Source organism: Jaculus jaculus, chromosome 5, assembly GCF_020740685.1.
Source record: "Jaculus jaculus isolate mJacJac1 chromosome 5, mJacJac1.mat.Y.cur, whole genome shotgun sequence".
Classification (NCBI taxonomy): Eukaryota; Metazoa; Chordata; class Mammalia; order Rodentia; family Dipodidae; genus Jaculus; species Jaculus jaculus.
In genome coordinates, this window is record NC_059106.1 from 102,981,714 (window position 1) to 103,006,154 (window position 24,441).

Genomic DNA, 24,441 nt, shown 5'->3' on the forward strand with positions numbered 1-24,441 from the left:
TTGGTGGTTTTTTGTTTTGTTTTGTTTTGTTTTGATGTAGGGTTCAGGCTAGAGTTGAACTCAGAGTAATCCTCCTACCTCTGCCTCCCAACTGCTGGGATTAAAGGTGTCCACTACCACACCCAGCAAAAATAAAGTAATAAAGTTTTTTTTTAAAGATTTATTTATTTATTTATTTATTTATTTGAGAGCGACAGACACAGAGAGAAAGACAGATAGAGGGAGAGAAAGAATGGGCACGCCAGGGCTTCCAGCCACTGCAAACGAACTCCAGACACGTGCGCCCCCTTGTGCATCTGGCTAACGTGGGACCTGGGGAACCGAGCCTCAAACCGGGGCCCTTAGGCTTCACAGGCAAGCGCTTAACCGCTAAGCCATCTCTCCAGCCCAAAAGTAATAAAGTTTTATTGACACACAACAACATCATGTGTTTACATCTGTATATGGCTGCTTATCTGTTACAATGGTACAGTTATCTCTTACCTATCTGAGGTCTCACTCCCTATGGTTTCAGTTACCCGTAGTGAACTGTGATCTGAGAAAATTAAATGGAAGACTCTGGTAATAAACAACACATATGTTTCTATTGTACACTGTTTTGTGTAACACAATGAAGCCTCAAGATGTCGTAGTCTGACCCACCTGAAAGGTGAACCAACTGTGTTCATCAAATCCACACTATATATGCTACCCTCCCATGAGTCCATTAGGAGCCATTTTGGGTATCATATTGGGCATCAAGATATAATGATGCTTGTGTTCGCATCTGTGTTTTACTTAATAATTTCCTCAAGTTCAGAAGTAGCAATGCTTGCAAATTATTATAGATTATCATGACTGCTCTATTTTATTATGTTACAGTTGTTTCCCATTCTTAATAAATCAAACATTATCACAGGACTCTATGTATTAGATGAACATAATAATATAGTACATTATGGTGTATTCTATCCATGGTTTCAGAAATCTACCAGGATTTTTTTTTAATTTTTAGTTTTATGTATGTGCATGGTGTCCATGCATGTATGCATATTCATATGTGTGTGGGCATGTGTGTATGCACAGATGTGGAGGCAAGGTTAACTTTGGGTAGCTTCTGCAATTTATCTCCACCATATTCTTTGAGACAGAGTCTCTCTGAATCTAGAGCTCATTAATTTGCCTACAGCCACTAAGCAGGTAAGCCCCAGGAATCCTCCTGTCTTGGCCTCCCTGGTGCTGGGATTACAATCGTACATGGTATTGTCTTAATATATACACTGGGATCCAAACTCAGGTCCTCATGCTGTGCAACAAGCACTTTACCCACTATATCACCTTACAAAACTCATTTTTAATGTGTGTGTGTGTGTATGCTTATGCATGTTCATAAGTGTGAGGGTACATGTCTGTGCGCACATGTGGAGGCCAGAGAACAACCCTGGATGTCATCTTCAGGAACACTATTCACCTTCTTTGAGACAGAGTCTATTAGCATAGAACTTAGCAATTTGGCTCACCTAAGGTAGAGAGCCCCAGGGATCCACCTGTCTCCACCTCCCCAGTGCTTGGATTACAAGCATGTGCCACTATGGAAAGCTGTGTGTGTGTGGTGTATGGATGTATATGTGCCCATGTGGTGCCCATGCACTTGCCTATGTTGGAGTAGCTGGAACAGAACATCAGGTGTCTCCCTCCATTATTCTTTCTCTCATTCATACTTAGGCTAGAGTCTCTTACTGATATCAGAGCTTGCCATTGTTTTTTTTTAAAAAAAAAAAAGCCTTAGTAATTCTTAGATCTCTGCTCTGCTACTAGACTGGGATTACAAATGTGTGTGGCCATGCCTGCCCAGCTATTTATGTGGGTTCTGGGGATCAAATTCAAGCAGTTTCTCAGGCTTCTTTAGGCCCTCATGCTTAAACAGGAAGTGCTCTTAACTGCTGAGCCATCTGTCCAACACTTCTTTTTTTTTTTTAACATACATGCTAGGGATCAAACTCAGGTTCATGTTTGTGAGGCAAACACTTTTATCAAGAAACCTATCTCCCTAGCCCTACCCCCCACAATGCTGATGTATATCACTCAGAGACAAGGGGGAAATGACTGAATTTAGAACAGATTTCAGGGCTTTCAAAATCTAAAGCACTTATCATTTAACTTTTACAGGAAACATATGTTGCCCCTAAGGTTAGTGAATGCCAAGAATAACTTAGCAGGACACTGTTCCTGACATACCTTTCTGGCAATGACTGTGAGTCCAACATCGTTCCACAAACTGCCCATTGATGACAGTGGCAGGGCAGTTGGTCTTGCCCTTGGCGGTGCCAGGACAGATGTCACCACACTCCTCATTATCATCTTTGTTAAGAACGATGTAATTATCCTCCACAGAATCCAAGATTCGGGACCAGTCGATGGTAGCCAAGTAACATAGCTCATTGTTTTTCTCAATGCGGACAGACCCTCGGGTGATGTTCATCAGATTGTAGAGACCGAGCTCCTTCAGGTGAACCATCTCGAAGATGACCAGAGCATAGTTGAAGAAGAGGCGGGAGCCACGGATAACAGTGAGGTTGGGGAATAGGTCTTTCAGACTTTCCAGTCCATAGACCCGGAAAAGCAGCAAATAGTCAGTGATCATGATGAGCTTAGGGAAACTGAGGTCTCGGAAATCCTCAGGTCTTGTTTTGAACATCAAGAGGATCTGCAAATGGCCTTCGATGACAGAGCAGTTCTCCAGCTCATGCAACCTGGTAAGGTTGTTTCGAATATCCATACCAGGGCACACTGAAGAAAAAACAGCAGAAATTAGGACAGGTGAGCAGATTCCCAAAGGAATCTAAGTCATCTTCCCACAAAACACCTGCACATCCCTGATAATGGCCACATTATTCACAATGGCCAAGATATGGAACCAGAGCTGGAGAGATGGCTTAGCAGTTAAGGCACTTGCCTGCATAGCGTAACAACCCAAGTTCAATTCCCCAATACCCATGTAAAGCCAGATGCACAAGGTGGTATATGCATCTGGAGTTTGTTTGCAGTGGCTAAAGGCCCGAGTGTACTCATTCTCTCTCTCCCTCTGTTGCTCTCTGTGTGTTTGTCTCCCTCTGCTTGCAAATTAATTAATTAATTAATTAAAAATAAAAAATGATAAAAAGATACGGAACCAGCCTAGATGTTGCGATGGTTCATCTCAGCTGTCAACTTGACAAGATATAGAATCACCATGTAAACAAATCTCTAGGACTGTCTGTGAGGGAGTTTCTACATTAGTTTCTAGATTAATTGGGGTGTGAAGACCCACCTAACTATGAGCAGCAGTATTACATGAGCTGGGGTCTTGGACTGTACAAAAAAAAAAAAGACAGCTAACGGCATTCATCTCTTTCTCTGTGTGTCCTGACTGCAGATGCAATGTGACTAGCACTGCTTCATGCTCCTGACTCCATACTTTCCCCTCCATGGTGGATTGTAACCTCTAATGATAAACTGAAATAAACCCTTCCTTCCTTAAGTTGCTTGTGGTCAGGTTTTGGTCACAATAAGAAAAAATAATAATAATATAAATGCCTATCCACAGATAAAGGCATAAAGAAAACACACACACACACACACACACACACACGAGATATCATCTGTAGTCAAATGGTTGGAAATGGAGATTAGGCTATGCAAAATAAGCTAGACTCATAAAAACAAAGATCATGGTCTCAGAAAATATGGTATGTTGGGTATGCTGACCCATGCCTGGAATCCAGCATTCTGGAAGCCAAGGTAGATATAAAAACATATGAAATGAGGAAAGAAGAGAGGAAATTAAAACAAGGTATGGAAGAATTAAGAGAGGGTAATGAGGGTAAAAATAATGATAAAGATTACCTCTTTGCTCATATGGAACTGAGATTTAAGTATATAAATATGAATACGAAAACTAAAGCCAGGGGTCTGGGGAGATGGCTCACTGTATAAAGACTTTGATTGCAAAGCTGCTGGCCCAGGTTTAATTCGCCAGCTACCCACATAAAACAGGATGCAAAAATGGTGCAAGTGTCTGGCATTCATCTGCAGCAGCAAGAGGCCCTGATGTGTGCACACACACACACACACACTCACACACTCACACATAACACACGTGCAGTGTAAGTAACAAATAAATAAATAGAAAAGAGACAATAAGAAAGGAAGGGCATGGAGGGAAGAGAGGGGAATAAGAGAATGGGGGAGAAAGAAAAACAAAGATTTATTTACTCTCAGACACAGAATCTAGATATAAGCCAAGCATGGTGGTGCGCACCTTTAATCCCAACACTCAGAAGGCCAAGGTAGGAGGATCACTGTGAGTTTGAGGCCAGCCTGAAACTACGTAGTGAATTCAGGTCAGCCTGGGCTAGAGCAAGAGCCCACCTTGGGAAATCCAAAAATAATAATAACAAATATTTTTTAAAAGACTCTAGGCCAAGCATGGTAGTGCACACCTTTAATCCCAGCACTTGGGAGGTATGAAGATTGCCATGAGTTTGAGGCCACCCTAAGACTATATAGCGAATTCCAGGAGTTCAATTGCAGTTGCTGAAGCCCTGGCATGCCAATTCTCTCTCTCCCTCTCTCTCTCTGTAAAATCATATGTGTGTGTGTGTGTGTGTGTGTGTATACACATATATATATTTAAACCCATTATTTTGTATGCTAACTGAAAAAGTTAATTGGAAAAAAAGAAACAGGGCTTATTTTCCATCTTACTGATTGTAAGACTGGGGAAAGTGCTGTAGTAACAAGGAGTGTGCAAATATTCCTTCCATATACACATTTCATGTGCTTTGGATACATGCCCAGTACAGGATCATGTCATAGTTTTATTTTCAGTGCTTTGAAGAAACTTCATACTGTTTCCATAATGGCTATGCAAACTGACATTCCCAAAAACAATGTGTAAGCATTCCTTTCTTCATATTTTCACCAGCATTTCTTATTCCTTAACTTTCTGACAACAGACATCATGCTAGATGTTCATCAGTGAATGAATGGATAAAGAAAACATGGTGTTCTGGGCATGGTGGTGCATGCCTGTAATCCCAGCACTTGGGAGGCTGGGGCAGGAGAACCATGAATTTAAAGATCCCCTGGTGAGTCCCTGTTTCAAACAAAAAATAGTAAAGAGAGAAAGAGAGAGAGAGGAGGGGAAGGAAGAGGAAGAGATGGGAGAGGAGGAGGAAATGTGATGGATATACACAATGGAATGCTATTTACCAATAAGGTAATAAAGTTTCTGCCTGAAATATCTCAGTGAGGGGATGGGGGTGTGGCTCAATGGGTGCTTGTCTAGCAGGAAGAAAGTCCTGGACTCAGCCTTCAGCACAGAAAAAGGAAGATGTGCAAGAATTAAAAATAGTGCCAGCTTCATAGTCATGGGACATGGGTTCTACATTTCAAATTCCCCAGCCAGTCCAGATGAACAGCTCTCCCTGGGAAAGACCCATGTATAAATAATTACTTTCAAAAGGCAAAGAAAATGATCCCAACAGGTCTTGTTGGAATCCTTAAAATCATCACCTTGACTACTGCAATGCAACTGAGTCCACAGGATTACAAAGGATTAAGTAACCCAGCAGGTGAAGACGGGGATGGGATGCTGCCCCCCATCCCAAGCCTGTTCCAGTGTGGAGGCTCTTCTGGAAATGACTGACGAGAATAAAGGTGTTTGCATCAGAAACAAGACAAGAAAAGCTTAATGTATTTGTTTAGTCAATTCTCCCACCTCCAAGGCAGACACTTTCTGGCCAACTCTCCAGATGGTAATCAAGGTCCAATTACCTTTACCTGGGTGGGGCCACACCTTCCCAGGGAATCTGATCTTCCTGCTGCACAAATCTCAATGTGCTCATTCTCCTGAAAGAGCATGCCTCCCCAGCTCTAACTTCCTTCATGGCTACTGATGACCTTGTGCTTCTGCCTCACAGGCTCAAGGTTCCAAACCCCCTCCATCCCTGATCCACACTAAATGGTCACTCTTCCATACAATTCCAATTCCCTGCCCCCTCTCACATGACTGGTCAAATGACACAGGCAAGAGCTTTGGAAGTGGCTGCCATTATTAGATGTTCAGTTCAAGTCAGCTCTGTTGATGTTTATTCCTACAAACAAAAACAGATAACTGTAGGTTAACCTAACTTTTACTTCCCATTTCTTTTTCTTTCCTTTATATTTTTAAAATAGGCATCACTATATAGTCCAGGCTAACCTCTAATTCACAATGTCCCCGGCTCAGTCTCCCAAGTACTAAAACTATAGGTGTATATCATCACATCCTACTTAGCCTCAGGCCATTCAAGTCACCTTCTCCAGCAAGTATCTCTGATTCCCATTCCTGTAAATACCTATCTTTGGATCTTTTCCTTCTCCTAGTGGTCCTTATCTGTCAGTTAATATTTGTCAGAATCAAACGTGTGTGTGTGTGTGTGTGTGTGTGTGTGTGTGTGTGTCTATAGTGTATGCACATGTGTGCACAAATGCATGTAGACCACCCACATATGGGAGCCAGAGTAGAACGTTGGATGTCCTCCTTCATCACTCTTCCATGTTTCTTGAGATGGAGTCTCTCACTAAACTTGGAGCTCACACTGTTGGGGAGGTTAAACTGGCTGGCAGTAAGCCCTAGCATTCCTCTCTGTCTCCCATAGCACTGGGGTTACAGGTGGGCATGGCCATGCCTGGGTTTTACATGGGGGCTCTGAGATCAAACTTGGGTCCTTGGGAATATACAAGTACTCTTACCCTCTGAGCCATCTCCCAGACCCCATAATCAAACCCTGGCTTTATATGTATAAATCAACCTAAGGTCAGCAGGCTTTGCAAGCAAGTGCCTTTATCCACTGGGGTACCTCCCAATTCCAAGGAAATTGAAGAACTTAAAAAAATATTTATTTAAGAGAGGAGGAGAGAAAGAGAGAGGGGATGAGACAAATAGAAAGAATGTGTGTGCCAGAGCCTCTAGCCACTGCAAATGAACTCCAGATGCATGTACTAACATGTGCATCTGACTTATGAGGGTACTGGAAAATTGAACCTGGGTCCTTAGGCTTTGCAGGCAAGCACCTTAACCACTAAGCAATCTCTCCAGCCCCTGAAAAACTTTTTTAAAATATTTTTATTATTTGTGTATGTTTGTGTGTATCAGCATGCCAGAGTGCCAGACACATGGACCACCTTTTAAAGTCTGACTTTATGTGAATACTGGGGAATCAACCCCAGGCTGACAATTCTTGCAAGCAAGCACCTTTAAAAGTGAGGTAGGGTCTCACTCTAGCTCAGGCTGACCTGGAGTTCACTATGTAGTATCAAGGTGGCCTCGAACTCACAGCAATTCTCCTATCTCTGCCTCCCAAGTGCTGGGATTAAAGGTGTGTGCCACCACGCTGAGCTTTAAAAGAAATTTTAATGCATTTAATACATTTGTGTGTATGCATATACAGCTGCATACAACTGGTGTCAGAATCAATCTCTTTGGGCCTCTTAAACCTGAAATTCACACTGATGCTGAGAGGGAGGAAGAAAGAGAATGAATGCAAAGAACACCTATCAACTTTTTAGGATGTGGAAAAATGAAAACCAGACATGACTGTGATTCAAAGGTTAGCATGGTTGTAACACATCAGAAAATGTGAATACAAACATCAAGATAGTACTTCATTCCGACCAGATGGACACAGTCAGGAAGACAGACAATAACAAGTATTGGCAAAGATTCAGAGAAATCACACTTCCATACTTTAGTGTCAGAAATATAAAAATGGGGTAGCTATTTTGGAAAAATGGTCCAAAGGTTAGTTTCTCAAAATATTAAATGTAGAACTGCAATTCCATTCCTGTATACCAAACAAAAATGGAAACATATGTCCACACAAAGAACTTGTATGCAATGTCCACCCAAATATCCATCATGGGATACAAACATCCCATGATATACAGAAATAAGACTGTGGACAATCCATACAAGGACAGAAGTCCTGACACACACTATGATGTGGGTGAACCTTGAAAATATCATATATGTAATGAAAGAATTGGGCACAAAAGAGCTGGAGAAATGGCTTAGTAGTTAAGGCGCTTGCCTACAAAGCCCAAGGACCCAGGTTCGATTCTCCACGACCCATGTAAGCCAGATGCACAAGGTGGCATGTGTGTCTGGAGTTCATTTGCAGTGGCTAGAGGCCCTGAGGCACTCATTTCTCTTTCTCTCTCTCTGTCTTTCTCTGTTTCAAATAAACAAAAATACTTTTTAAAAAATCTTTAACAGGCTAGAGCAATAGCTTAGCAGTTAAGGCACTTGCCTGCAAAGCAAAAGGACCCAGGTTTGATGCCCCAGACCACATAAGCCAGATACACAAAGTGCTGCATGTGTCTGGAGTTCATTTGCAGTATCAGAAGGCCCTAGTGCACCCATTCTCTCTATCTCTCTCCCTCTTTCACTCTCTTTCTCTCAAATAAATAAATAAAATATTTTTTTAAAAAGGAATTGAGCACAAAGGCCACAAAGGGCATGATTCCCTTTATATAAAATAATAAAAGCCAGGCACTTGGGAGGAAGCGGTATGAGAATGGCTGTGAGTTCAAGACCACCCTGAGACTACCAAGTAAATTCCAGGTCAGCCTGAGCTAGAGCAAGACCCTACCTGGAAAAACCAAAAGGCTCAGAATAGACAACTCCACAGAGAAAAGAAGCAGATGAGTGATTTCTGGGAGCTGAAGGAGATTCTTTGCAAGATAATGAAAACATTCTAAAACTGACTTTAGTGATGGCTGCCAACTCTGTAATAAGCTCAAAAAAAAAAAATAAAAACCACAGAAGTGCACACTTTCAGTGGGAGAACTGTACAGCATGTGAATTCCACCTCACAAAAGTTATTGTAAATAAGAACTAAACAGCTGTAATTGCAGGAGACAATAAAGAATTGCTGCACTTTTTATCTCTGTTGACTCTAACTCATAACTCATAACTCATTAAAGCCTTATGTGTCCCTTTTAGTTGAAGACAGTAAAACTATTAGGACAGACAAATACCCAGGGGAAGTCAGAAATGATACCAGAACTGGGTATTAGAACTCCTGCTGGCTTTTTCTACATCTAGATGGGAACCAGACACTTCAACTTTTTAAATTTTTATTTATTTATTCATTCATTCATTTATTAATTTAAGAAAGAGAACGATTGGAAGAGAGAATGGGCATACCATTTGCTGCTGCAAATGAACTATAGACACATGCACCACCTTCTACATCAGGCTTACATGGGTCCTGAGAAATCAAACCTGGGTCCTTAGGCTTCAAAAGCAAATTCCTTAACTGCTAAGCCATCTCTCTAGCCCCACTACAACTTTTTAACAACCAGTACCTGATTCACAGGAATGCAGAGAGGGTAGAAAGTATTAAGAACCCAATGACAGCTAATATTTTCTCAGCATTTTGGCCTATTCTCCAATGCACATTCTCTCACTAAATTCTAAAAATAAGCCTGTAGGTCCCTTCTCCATACCCATGGTTTTGTTCTGATCTTTGATTCTTTGCAACAAGGTCTCTCTACATAGCCCAGGTGTGGCAGGTACCTTCTAGTTGCTGGATGGGACCTGAGGAATGACATGTAGGATTATCCACTGGCCTCCACTTATAAGGATACATACATGTATACATACATCTCTCTCTCCCCCTTCCTACACACACACACACACAAACACACACACACCTCCTATGAGACAAGCACTCTCCATATGTACACAAAAGAAAGAATGATAATAATATTAATAATCATAAAACCCTGTTGCTGGCCACCATGTCAAGCTCTCCAGAGCAGAAAGTACATGGGGTGTGTCATACTGAACAGAGCCAAAATAGAATACTTCTAATCAAACCAGAATGATTTATCAGCAAATGCTAGATCAACGTTGCAAAAATCTGAGAATTTTAATGAAAGCCATCTTGGAAAGTGTCCTGCTCTATGGTATGGTTTGAATGTGAAATGTTCCCCATAGACTCATGTGTTGGAACACGTAGTCCCCACCTGGTGGCCAGGTTTGGGAAGGTTGTGAAACCTTTAGGAGGTGGAGCCTTATTGGAAGAAGTAGGTCACTGTGGGTGTGCTTTGAGATTTTATAGCCTGACTCCCCCTCCTTCCTATTTGTCCTTTGTTTCCTGACTCTGGTTGTAATGTGACCAGGCTCCTGTTTCTGATGTCTTGCCTTCTCTGCCATGGTAGAATGTATCCCCTGGAAACAATGTCAGAATAACTTCCTGCTTTAAGTTGCTTCAGGTCAGGTGTTTGTCCCCAAGAGTAAATAACTAATGCACATGGTTTGCTTCACTGAAGTAGCAAGGGAGATGTGCTGGGGGTGAGAAAGAGGAGGAAGCTTTAGTGTGCTAAAAGTTATGCTTTCAATCATCAGTGTTCCCATCCTTAGTCACAGCTTTCATTAAACACCACTGGAAACCTATTCTGGGGCCCAGACATTCTTTTCTGCATTCTTTCCACTCTTAAAATTGCTGCCTTTTAAATTCAGGGGGTCCTGCCCCAACAAGTCTTGAGCTCAGGTGTGGGGTCACCTCCCTTAACAGTTCAGGGCACACAGGTCAGGGCTAACAGGTCTGGCTTCTCACAGCAGCACTACCTCCTCACAGCTATGTGGTGCTTGGTCACATTCTCAAGCTCTCTGTGTGTCTCATACTCCTCACTTGAACAGAATAGCATGGCAAAGCTTTGAAGAATATGTGAGACCAGGTACAGTGGTGCATGGCACACCTGTGGTCCCAGGTATGAAGAACAGATGAGGGCCTGGCATGGTGGTGCCTACCTGTAATTCCTGGATTCAGGAGGCTGAGGCAAGAGGACTGTAAGTTTGAAACCAATCTGGGCTACATAGCAAAACTGTATCTTAAAATAGTAGTAAAGTAGAAAGGAAAGAAAGGAGTGCAGGAGGGAGTGAGTGAGGGAGGGAGTAAGAAAGGAAGGGAGGAGAAAAAGAAAACACATCAGGCATGGTAGCTCATGCCTATAATCCCAGAACTCAAGGGGCTGAGACATGAGGACTGCCACAAGGTCAAGGCCAGCCTGGATTACATAGCTCTATTACTCAGCCATGTCCCCAGTCCCTCACTGATTGGTACTAAGCAAATATTCTACTGCTAAACCACATATCCGTGGAGATTCTAGGCAGGTGCTCTACCGCTGAACCTCACCCCCCAACTCCTCACTGGCAGATTCTAGGCAACTGTTAGAACACTAAATCATGGCCTCACCCCAGTATTTTCCATTTTGTAGGCAATAGACACATTTCTTGATCTATTCAATTCTATTCTATCAGCTGTTCAATTATACTTTTGTCGCTACCATGAGCACAAAAGCAAATGAATGAAACTATTCCCAAAACCAAGTAAGCAAAATTTCATTTAGAGCTGGAGAGATGACTTAGCAGTTAAGGCACATGCCTGTGAGGCCTAAAGACCCAGGTTCAATTCCCTAGCACCCATGTAAGCCAGATGCACAAAGTGGTGCATGCATCTGGAGCTTGTTTGCAGTGGCTAGAGGCCCTTGTTCTCCCCCCCCCCCCCCCGCCACCTCTCTCTCTGTCTCCACCTCTCACTCTCTCAAAAAATAAATAAAATATTTAAAAATAAATAAATAAAAATAAATTCATTTAGAGACATTGCAAACTAGGTGTTCAGCTCAATGCCAGGCCATGTGCCTATCAGAATCAGTAAAAACCTCCACCTTAAGTCAAAGCAGGTGGAAGAGCAATGAAGTGGGGGGCACCTGACATTCCTTCTAGCCACCACAGGTGAACACACAGGGCCCTTCATGGGCATATCCCATGCTTGATTTGTTCATCCAATCCCCAGAATATGCACACAGCCCTGTATGCAGATAATGAAGATTCAGGCAAGACAAGCCTATACCACATTAGGGGTGGGTAACAAACTCAGAGGGAGAAGAAAACCTCAGATCTTGTACTGTAAGAAAACAGCAAAAAAGTGCATTTAGAGGCAAGAAATGCATGCAAAGCTGGAGAGGCATGAAGAATAGGGAATACCAAACATGTACAGCCTCCCTGAAAGAAGCCAGCTTAGGAGCCAGGTGAAGAAACTTAGTGTAGGGTAACCAAAATAGGAAAGGAGAAAACTCAACTCTGGCAACAGGATGAAGCCTACTGTAATTAATTGTTGTCTGTCCTAGGGGAAAGGAGGAGATATAAGAATTGAGGCTGGAGGGGGGAACTGGAGAGGTGGCTAAGTGGTTAAGGTGCTTGCCGGCAAAGCCAAAGGATTTAGGTTCAATTCCCTGGTGCCCATGTAAAGCTAGAAGCACAAGGTGGCACATGCATCTGGAGTTTATTTGCAGTGTCTAGAGGCCCTGGTGTGCCATTTCTCACTTTCTCTCTCTCTCTCAAATAAATAAATAAATTTTTAAAGAGTAGAGGCAGGGCTGGAGAGATGGCTCAGAAGGTGGCCAAGTAAGCATGACAACCTGAGTTTGGATCCCCAGAAACCAGGTAAAAATGCCAGGCATACTTATGCTTGCCTATAATCAAAGAAGGATCCCCAGGACATGTTGGCTACCTAGTCTAACCAAATTGGTGAGCTCTAGGTTCAGTGAGAGACCTTGTCTCAAATAATAAGGAAAGGGGGATGGAGAGATGACTCAGTAGTTAAAAGCACTGGCTTGCAAAGCCTGCCTGATGGTCTGGACACGATTCCCTGGTACCCACTTATAGACAGGCTCACCAAGTGACCATTGTCTGGAGATTGTTTGCAGCAGCAAGAAACCCCGGCATAACCATATTGCCCCACCTCAAACAAATATTTAAACAGTAACAGTAATAAGATAGAACACAACTGAGGAAGACACATGATATCAACTTCTGGCCTTCACACACACATGCACACACATGTATGTGTGCCCATACATGTTCACATATATACACATTCTTTCAAAAAAATAGAAGAGCCAAAGGCAGACATGGTGGGACACACATGGAATCCTGGCATTTTAAAAGCTGAGGCAAGAGGATTGTGAGTTCCAGGCCAGCCTGGGCTCCCCAACATTAAGAGACAGAGAGAACAGAGAGAAAGGGAGGATTCCAGAATCATCCAAATACAGCATCTTTTATAAGCCCTTTTGAAACTCTGGGGTATTGAGTTCCTCTAGTCAATTGCATGATTTTGTAATTCTAATATTCATCCTCCCTGCTATTTCAACCCCCGGGTTTCCACAAACGGGCCACACAAAATCTCTTTCCTTTGTAGAGCTGACACACAGTAGACCAGAGGGAAAGCCAAGAAAACTTGCAAGACCAAAAAGACACTGTGTAACAGGTGACACTGGGAACACTTTAGAAACATCTCACTTAAACCATCTTTTTCCTGACCTTATAGAAAAGCAGACAGAAGCCTAAGAACAAATGGGCAACAGGAAGCCTCAGGAAGGCAGCCATGCTCCTGCAGTATGCAGCACTCCTGACTGAGTGCTACCTTGCTGCAGACTCAAAAGCAAGCTTACAGAAAGCACCTATGTTTTCCACATTTTCACACAGGAAAGAAGAGAAATGACACTATCACAACCACAATAACGTCCTGCTTGCTACTCCTGAGCACAAGACAGGCATGTGGATAAACCTGAGTCCATTTCCTTAAGGAACTCAAAACAACAACAACAACAACACACACACACACACACACACACACTTAAATTAAAAATTAATCCTCCTTGGGCATAGTGGTACATGTCTTTAATCCCAGCACTCTGAAGGCAGAGGTAGTAGGATCACTGGGAGTTCCAAGCCAGCCTGAGACTTTATATAGTGAATTTCAGGTCAACCTGGGCTAGAACAAGACACTACCTCAAAAAAGATAAAAAAGAAAGAAAGAAGGAAGGAAGGAAGGAAGAGCGAGACATGGTGGCACACACCTTTAATCCCAGCACTCAGGAGGCAGAGATAGGAGGATCACCATGAGTTCAAGGCCACTTTGAGAATACAGAGTGAATTCCAGGTCAGCCTGAGCTAGAATAAGACCCTACCTTGAAAAACCAAAAAAAAAAAAAAAAAAAAAAAAAAAAAAAAGAAAGAAAGAAAGAAAAGAAAAGAAAAGAAAAAGAAAGAAAGATTCTTAAAAAAAGAAAAAATTAATCCTCATTGGGGTGAGGGAGATAATGGCTCAGTGCATAAAGACTCATGCACAAGCATGAGGACCCAAGTTTGGATCTGTGCTCACATGTAAAAAAGTTGGGTACCAGGGTCCAGAGAGATGGTTTAGCACTTAAGGTGCTTGCCTGCAAGGCCAAAGGACCTAAGTTTGATTTCCCAGTATCCACGTAAAGACAGCTGCACAAGATGGCACATGCATCTAGACTTTGTTTGCAGTGCTAGAGGCCCTGGTGCACCCATTCTCCATCTGCCTCTTTCTCTCTCGTTCTCTCTCTCAAATAAATAAATAAGGTAATTTTTTAAGTTGAATGTTAAGGCTGGAAGGAGGCCTGAGGGGGGCTGAGACCACCCAACATTCCTGTTATCACATGTATTCTATTACTTTCTCTATTTACCCTTCCATGGGTCCTCTTCCTCCCCTCTCATGACCTCTTCTAGTTTCATGACTTTACAAGCACACAAAGCAGCTGAGGAGATGCTCAGCGCATAAAGCTCCTGCTGCACAAGCATGAAGACTGAAGTTTGAATCCTCAGTACCCAAATAAATACCAGGTAGACTCATCTATAATCCCATGCTTGGAAGGCAGACAAGGGATTCCCAGATCAAGCTAGCTCTCTAGACTAGCCTAACTGACAACCTCTGAGCTCAAGTGAAAGACCCTGCCTCAGTAAAGAAAGTGCAGAACAACTGGAAGACACCTCTGGCCTCTGCACATGTACATACATACACATGCACCCATACACATGAGAACACACACAATACACACAGAAAAAAAATCAAGAACATAAATATAAACAGATAGACAAACACAATATGTAATTTTAAATCTATCCCCACATATAAGAGAAAACGTAGTATTTGTCTTTCTGAGTCTGGTTTATTTCACTTAACATGATGATTTCCAGACTCGTCCATTTTCCTACAAAGGACATGATTTTCACTATTTCACTTTTATTTGTTCTACTTTTATATCCATCCATCTTTTGGTAGATATTGAGGCTTGTTCCCTTTCTTGACTACTATGAAGTAAAGAAAAAAAAACATGGATTTGTAAGTATCTCTGAACACCCATATATTCAATGTAAGACATAGTATCCCTAAGACTTCGGCCCTAGGGGCCTTTTTTTTGTAGTGGCTAGAGGCCCAGGCACACTCATTCTCTTTCTATCTGCCTCTCTATAATCAATAAAATATTTTTTAAAAAAACAGGTCACCAACAAAAGCTAACAAATGCAACAATAAATGCATGACACAAAAACGGCAGCATAAACCTTCAACATTTACCCTCCATGAATCTGCACAGTGTGAGCTAAAGAACATGGTGTTTCCTTGCTTGCCTGTCTTCAAAGCCACAAAAATGCCATGAAGATTATTTTGGGGGTTACAAATAACTTTTAGCAACTAAGGGGTGAGTGAGGGGCTCCAGCATATTTGGGGCCTATGAACTTATACCACCAGATGAGGTGCATGGCATGTTTGGGACCTGTGCACTTGGGGTAGGTGAGGGGTACCAGGGTGTTTGGGGCTTGTGCACTTGAGATTGAAGAGTTGCTTGGGGTGTTTGGGCCTGGCCAGCAGTGGGTAAAGAAATGCTGATTGCAAGCATGTTTGGGACCTCATTCGAGGACGTCCCAACAACTTCTCCAGGCTTGGAGACCACACATTAGACTGAAATTCCCAAATAGCCAAACCTGTGGCTATAGCCCTAGCACCCACACACTCTTAGAGCATATTGCATAGTAAGGGCCAGCTGTGGGGTAAGTGTTAACTTAGAAAGCACCCACACTTCAGGTCAAAGCAAGCTGCATGTCAGGCCTGAGGCATCAGCCCAGTGCTCCCACAGAACCCCAACACAGATCACACTTCAAAGTCCTCAGACAGTAAATAACACTAGGAGAATTGAGCAGTCTTGACAGCAAGCAAAGAAGCAGCAGGCTAGGGCTATACCCTGAACCACCTGAAGGTGACACACATAAGGAGGACCCCGCTTAGACCATAGGTCAGCCAGCCCAAGCAAGCAGACAGACAACCTCCCCACACTCACCCCCTTAACCAAAGCTGACCTGGTAATACAACTCAGGGATCTCAAGAGAAACAAGTACTGCACTCTCATCACAACAAGAGGTCAAACTAGACTTGGGCAAACCCCAACACAAAACAAGCAATGCAGGACATCAAGTATACCCACCATGAATGCCTAGCCTCTTATTGGAAGACTCCATTGAAAACACAGAATATATTCAAGAAATCGTATTCCACAATGAAGACACGCTAAATGTAAACAAAATTAATGAGACTATGAACAAATAATGGATGACAGTGCCATAAGAAGTTCATCAAAGAACCAATAGTTTCATAAATGAATTGCAAGAGACTCCAACAGCACATAGCTCTTACTTCTTGTCAACATAATAAAAGAAAAGTAGAGAGATCTCAATAGACAGATAAATTATTTGAACTTGAATCAACAAACAGATGACCTTAACAACCAGTGGATCTTAATGAGAAAATGATCAAATTCAGACATGAATTCCAAAAAACAACAAAAAAGCCAAACAAGGACCTGAAAATGGAACTCAGTAGAGGGATACAAATGATGCAGAACAATACAGAGAACAAAAATCAAATAACCCTCTTAAAGCCAGGCATGGTAGCCCATGTCTTTAATCCCTGAACTCAGGTCAGCCTGAGCTAGGAGACCCTACTTCAAAAAATAAAAATCAAAACAGTTTGGAAACCAAATAGCCCCTTTAAAAGCCTCCCTGGAAAGCCTTACCAACAGAGTAGATCATATAGAGGACAGAATTTCAGAACTTGAAGACAAGACAGAGAAACTGGATTGGGAATCCAAAACTATGGTAAGTTCAAAAACTATTATAAACAGAATATGAGGGAATTGTGGGATATACTAAAAAGACCAAATATCCGGATCATGGGCATACAAGAAGGAGAAGAAATACAGGCCAAAAGCATGAAAAACATCTTTAACAAATTATTGAAGAAATTTTTTCCATTGTTACAAAAGAGACACCCACCCAAATACAAGAAGCTCACAAAACACCATATAGACAGGACCAAAGAATAAACTCTCCAAGGCACATCATAGTTAAAGCTCTTAACAATGAAAACAAAGAGAATGCTAAAAGCAGCAAGAGAAAAACAGATCAATATATGCAAAGGTAACCCTGCCAGACTTATCTCTGATTTTCTTTTTTGTTGTTTGTTTTTTTTGGATTTTTGTTTGTTTGTTCTTCAAAGTAGGGTTTCACTCTAGTCCAGGCTGACCTGGAATTCACTATGTAGTCTCTGGGTAGCCTTGAACTCATGACAGTTCTCCTACCTCTGCCTCCTGAGTGGTGGGATCAAAGGCATGTGCCACCATGCCCAGCACCAGTGATTTTTCTATGGAAAATTTAAAAACCAAAAAGGTTTAGAATGGAGTACCCTAAACCTTGAAAGACTACAGCTGCCAACCCAAGCTACTATACCCAGCAAAAGTATCACTCATAGTAGAAGGGGAAAGGAAAACTTTCCATAATAAAAATAAGCTCTATGAATATTGAACACAAAGCCAACCCTACAGAGAATACTTCAGAGACTACTCCACACACAAGAGCCCAACAACCAACCTCAAGAACCTACAAGAGGGAAAAACAACAACCAAAAATGGAAAAAGGTGGGTGTGATTGCACATGCCTTTAATTCCAGCAGTCAGGAGGCAGAGGCAGGAGGATTGTCATGAGTTCAAGGCTACCCTGAGACTACATAGCAAATTCCAGGTAAGACTGAGCTAAAGTGAGACCCTACCTTGAAACGTTAAAAAAAAAAAAAAGGAACAGACGCAAAAATGTATAATACTCAACATACCACCAAAACCTGCAAAGCCTTCAGTATGACAGAGATTAAATTGCACTTCACAGTTACAACTCTAAGCATCAATGATCTGAACTCCCCAATCAAAAGACAGGCTAACTGGCTGGATCAGAAAAATGGATCCACCTATCTGCTGTCTGCAAGAAACCTACATCACTGTTAAAGATAGACACCTCCTCAAGATAAAAGATTGGAAAACCACCTTCTAAGCAAATGGAAATAAGAATCAAGCAGGTGAGGCTATACTAATATCTGACAAAATAGCCTTCAAACCAAAAGTCAAAAGAGACAAAGAGACTCATCAAGGAAATGATCCAACAAGAGGATATCAAAGTTACAAACATATGCACCAAACACAGCTGTGTCATATGTTATAAAGCAAAGCCTACTTGACAACAAACCAGAAATAAATCCAAATACCATCACAGTAAAAGACTTCAGTACCCCACTATTATCAATAGACAGATCACCCAAGCAGAAAATCAGCAGAGAAATAATGGACTTTAACAATACCTTAGACCTAACAGACATCTGCTAGGCATTCTACCCTAATTCCACAGAATACATATTCATCTCAGCAGCTCATGGAACCTTTACTAAAATAGACCACATATTAGGGCATAAAGCATGCCTCCATAAATTCAGAAACAATGACATCACTTCTTGTACTGTATCTGACCATAAAGCATTAAAGCTAGAAATTAACAACCAACTCACAAATATTAACAATGAATGTGTCATGGAAGAAATAAAAAAGGAAACTGTACTATTTCTAGGACTGAATGATAATAAAAACACATCATACCAGAATTTATGGGATACAATAAAGGCAGTCCTAAGGAAAAATTTCATAGCACTAAATGCCTTCATATCAAAAACATAGAGATCCCAAATTAATAACTTAGCTATCTACCTACAGGTGTTTAAAAAAAAAAAAGAACAATCTAATGCTAAGAGTTCTAAATGCAAGGAAATAATCAAGATCAGAGCAGAAATAATGAGATTGATAAACCCCTGGCTAATCCGATAAAAGGAAAAAAAGAAAAGTCTCAAATTGATAAGACCAGAAATGAAAATGAAGAGGTTATAACTGACACTAAAGAAATTGGAAGAACAATAAGGACATAACTTTCAAAACCTCTATTTAAAAAAAAGAATCATCTGGAAGAAATGGACAAATTTCTATACACATACCACCTACCAAAACTAAACTCAGGGCACATAAACGTCCTAATATATCATTTCAAATAAGATTGAACATGTAATGAAAAACCTCCCAACCAAAGAGTCCAGTACCTGATGGATTCTCAGCTGAATTCTATCAAACCTTCAATGAAGAATTAAAACCACTTTTTCTCAGGTTATTTCACATGATTGGTAAAGAGGGAATGCTCCTGAATTCCTTCTACAAAGTCAGCATTACTCTGATAGCAGAACCAGACACAGACAGAACAAGAAAGGAAAATCATAAACCAATATCCTTGATAAACCTAGGCACAAAAATTCTCAATAAAATACTGGTGAAGTGACTTCAAGAACACATGAGAAGCATTATCCACCTTAATAAAGTAGGCTGCATTCCAGGGATGCAGAGATGGTTAAACATATGGAAATCAATTAAACGCAATGTGCCACATAAATAAACTTGAACACAGGAACCACACGATCATTTCAATAGATGCAGAGGCCTTCAACAAAATACAACCTCACTTCATGATCAAAGTGTTAAAGAGACTAGAGATGGAAGGACCACAACTCAACATAATAAAGGCTATCTATAATGCACCTAAGGCCCAAATCATACTGAATGAGGAAAAACTTGAGTTCCCATTAAGATCAGAAACAAGACAGGGTTCCCACTCTTACCACTGCTCTTCAACATGGTTTTTGCAGTCCTTTACCAAGCAATAAGACAAGAGAAGTAAAAGGGATACAAATTAGAAAAGAAGTCAAAGTAGCACTATTTGCAGATGACATGTATGGTGGTTTGATTCAGATGTCCCCCATAAACTTCAGTGTTCTAAATTCTAGGTTCCCAGCTGATGGAGATTTGGGGATTAATGTCTCCTTGGAGGCAGTGTATTGTTGGGGGCAGTCTTATGAGTATTATAGCCAGTTTCCTCTTGACAGAGTTTGGCTATTGCTATTATTCACCTAATGTTGGTGAGGAAGTGATATCCACCCTCTGCTCATGCCATCATTTTCACCTGCCATCATGGAGCTTCCCTTCGAGTCTGTAAGACAAAATAAACCTTTTTTTCTGACAAGCTGCTCTTGGTTGGGTGATTTCTGCCAGCAAGGCAAGCCTGACTGAAACAACATGACTTTATACACAAGTGACCCAAAAGACTCCACCAAATAACTTCTAAAGGTAATAAACTCTTTCAACAAAGTGGCAGGTTACAAAGTCAATGTGCAAAAATCAGTAGTTGGGCTGGAGAGATGGCTTAGCCATTAAGGTGCTTGCTGGCAAAGTCAAAGGATCCAGGTTTGATTCCCCATTATGCACAGAAGCCAGATGCACAAGATTGCACATGCATCTGGAGTTCCTTTGCAGTGACTAGAGACCCTGCCACATGCTCTTGTGTATGTATGTGTGTGTGTGTGTGTTCTCTCTCTTAAATAAATAAATAAAATATTTTTTAAAAATCAATAGTCTTCCTGTATGCCAAAGACAAACATATAGAGAAAGAGCTCAGCAAGGCTATCTTATTTTCAATAGCCATAAATAAATAAATAAATAAACTGGAATCTCACTAATCAAGGAAGTGAAAGACTTATACAACGAAAACATAAAAACACTGAGGAAAGAAATTGAGGAGGACATGAGAAGATGGAAAGACCTCCCATGCTGATGGATTAGAAGAATCAACATTGTAAAAATGGTCATTCTACCAAAATCAATTTACAGATTCAATGCAATACACATAAAAATTCCAGCAACTTTCTTCACAGAGATAGAAAAATATAGTCTCAAAATTCATATGCAACTCCAGAAGGCCTCAGATACCCAAAACTATCCTCAGCAGGGTAGCACCATACCTGACTTCAAACTATACTACAAATCCATAGTAATAAAAACAGCATGGTACTAGTGCAAAAACAGACATATGGATCAGAAGAACAGAAAAGAAGATCCAGGCCTTATTTCAAGTAACTACAACTACCTGATATTTGATAAAGGAGTTAACAATGTACACTGGAGTAAAGCTAACATTTTCAACAAATGGTGCTGAAGAAATTAGGGTGTTCTATCTTGTATACGTGGACCAGATCATAATATCCATTAAAAGCTTAAGCCTTAAACCAGAGGCTCTGGCTTGTGGATCCCAGGGCCAGATCTGGGTTAACCCCCACAGTGAGCATTTGGCCAGAGTGATCTGTGTGTTTCCCAAAACTGCAGGCCTTTGCCAACCACTTGGTTACCAAACAGAGCTAAAAGGTAAGACCCTATTGCTGAAGACACTACAAGCTGTCACCTCAGAACACCAAGAGACAATATGGGAACTGAAGGAAAGCCAATCTTCACCTGGCAAACCCTCTTGGTACTGGAAAGTGCTATGGGAAGTACTGTGAGACAGTGGTTACCAACAGCATGAACAAGCAGGAAACCCTGCAAGCCACATAATTTACCAACTAGACAAGGAGTACACACTATGCAATAGTGGCACACAGCCTTTGTGGGTAACCAACTGCCCTCCAATTAGACAAGAGGTCCACTCAGTGTAAGAGAATTCATAACTGGTACTGGGAAATAAGTCAGCACCCCATGATTAGGAAAATCACACTGCCCAGAAAGAAGCCCACAGTTTTCCCTGTACAAGTCAAATGGGTAGTCTCACCAAATTGTCTCTCCAGCTCCTAGGCATATCCCCTTAATCAAAGCTGCTCCCACCCTAGGTTGGAAAATCTGTTTTATCTTACAGACAACAGAGATTGCTAGGGATATTCAAGATCCATCAACACAAAAAAACATATCCAAAAGCTGACAACAAGATGTGCCACCTCTACCACATTTACTTGGGTCCAGAAGAAACTGCAGAGAAAGCAGTAATTTGAGTACTGTTCCCAATACTAGCCTAACATCCACATCCAGGAAAATAGCAACAAACACTGTGGTAAACCAAAGCACATCATAACAGAAATACAGAGAAGTCAACATCAACTGATAACACACCTGACAAGTCTCAGGAACTGTTGTGGAAGAGGGGACAGGAAGATTATAAGAGCCACAAGATGGGTAGAAGCAACCAGAGGCACAGCTCCCCCAAGAGACAGAGGCCCTAATTACCCCACAGTAAATACCAACATCCCTACTAAGAAGGGCTCTCAGGGAAATGGGAACCAGGGAGGGGACATACTACAATCTATGTTAAAATATTAGTTAATTTAAAAGACTATTAAGAATTTCAGTTTTAAGACTCTATTAATCCGATTATAACATTTTTTGTCTGGAAAAAAACATAGGGATGGAAAACAAATCAAGTATCATGATAAAAAGGCAGAAGCCAGGCATGCTGGATCACACCTGTAATCCTAGCAGTAAAAAGGCAAAGGCAGGACTGTCCCAAGTTGAAGACTAGCCTGGGCTAAAAAAAAGACCTTGTTTCAAAAGATGTGTGTGGGCTGAGCGTGGTGGCACACATCTTTAATCCCAGCACTTGAGAGGCAGACTTAGGAGTATCCCCGTGAGTTCGAGACCACCAAGAAAGACTACAGAGTAAAGTCCAGGTCAGCTAGAATGAGACCCTACCTCAATCCACCCCCAAAAAAGAGCATGTGTGTGTATTGTGTATGTGTATGCCACGTGTGCACACACCAGAAAGATATCACAGTAGATATAGTATTTGCATCCTACACAAATGAGGACATGAATTTGACCACCAGCATCATGTAAAAATGCCAGTTGTGGTGATGCAAGCCTATAATCCCAGTGCTAGGGAGGCAGATACTGGACCCTTGGGGCTCACTGCCAAGTAAGAGACTGTCTTAAAAAGACAGGTAGCATTCTTAAACAAGGACACCTAATGTAGTCCTCTGGCATCCACACGTATGTGACACATGTACCTGCACAAATACAAGTGTGCAAGCATACATACCACACGTACATACACATAAAAATAAATACATGTTTGTTTTAAAAATGATAAAGGGATATATTTTGCATCTACACTGTACATTATATTTCTCAGAGAATCCTTGAGCCAGCAGTAAGATTTATTGTTTTATCTTCTAGAAAGAGGAGTGATAGAAATAATTAGATGTGTTTGCTTTCCTTTCTTGTCTCTTTGCTATTTGGGGGGTTGAACTCAGGACACAGGCTAGGCACACTCTTTATTTTTATAAAATATTGTTTTAATTTATATATGGGGGAGCAGTGCCAGGACAACTCACCACTACAAACGAATTCCAGACATATGCACCACTATACTTGGGTACTGGGGAATTGAACCCTAGCTGGTAAACTTTGCAATCAAGCCCCTTTAACCACTGAGCCCTCTCTCCAGCCCATACTCTCTACTTAAACACATCTGCACTATTGTAAAAATCTTATGGGAAGACAGCTAAACCAAAAGAGAAATTCAACCTTGCAAGGTTAACCATATTCAGTAGTTTTTGTTTGTTTGTTTTTTGAGGTAGGGTCTAGCTCGAGCCCAGGCTGACCTGTAATTCACTATGTAATCTAAGGCTGGCCTTTGCCGGGCTCTGCCCCAGCGGGTAAGTAGTGCTGAGGAGGGACCAGGCCCGCTGGCTCTTCCCAAGGGGTTGAGAAGAAAGATGAGCGTCGGTCGACTCAAAACCTCTCCTATTCACTGGAGAAAAACCACAATGAGTCGGGAATCTTGTAGAAGCAGAAACTCAAAAGGACTCGCTCTATTGTTAAAAGCAGTTGCCTATATAATGTTGGGGACAAGGCGGGGATTCTAGGATGGGGGAGAGGTAAGGGCCAATAGTAAACTGTGACTATTGAAATGATAATTCCAACTCCTGCACAGGCCAGAAGCCATTAGACGTCTTGCAGAGTCCTACCTGGCCAGAGACAGGTCGCCAAACTTTAGCTAGGCTCAGGAAGTTCCACTAGGCCTCACGCCCTGGCCTCTCAAGGCCCAACAGGCCTTGAACTCACATCAACCCTCCTACGTCTGCCTCCCAAGTGCTGGGATTAAAGGCTGTGCACCAGAGAGAATCAAATTTACTATATGTTCATTTTAAAAAGAAACATTTCTTCAAATGTTAAGAAGACACACACTAAATCCATTTTCCTCTTGAAACAGGAATGGAATTATGTAGGAGTTTGAAGGGACATAAGGAGTTACTTCTCTATACTCTTGTATATGTGAAGGTACAAACATATACAAATGATAGACAGTTATATAGATAGGATTGGCAGGTAGGT

The 24,441-nt window shown here is 41.5% G+C and overlaps 1 protein-coding gene across 4 annotated transcripts in view; it reads right to left on the reverse strand.

Moving 5' to 3' along the window:
• Insr (insulin receptor) overlaps positions 1 to 24,441 on the reverse strand; it is a 216,054-nt gene that overhangs the window by 176,362 nt on the left and 15,251 nt on the right. For 3 of the 4 annotated variants that reach the window (XM_045148650.1, XM_045148649.1, XM_004661735.2), the window contains exon 2: positions 2,218 to 2,769. The exons of the other annotated variant lie outside the window; for it this stretch is intronic. In XM_045148650.1, coding sequence (XP_045004585.1) covers positions 2,218 to 2,769 — 552 coding nt within the window. The remainder of the gene's footprint in view (positions 1 to 2,217; positions 2,770 to 24,441) is intronic. 4 annotated transcript variants of the gene reach the window in all.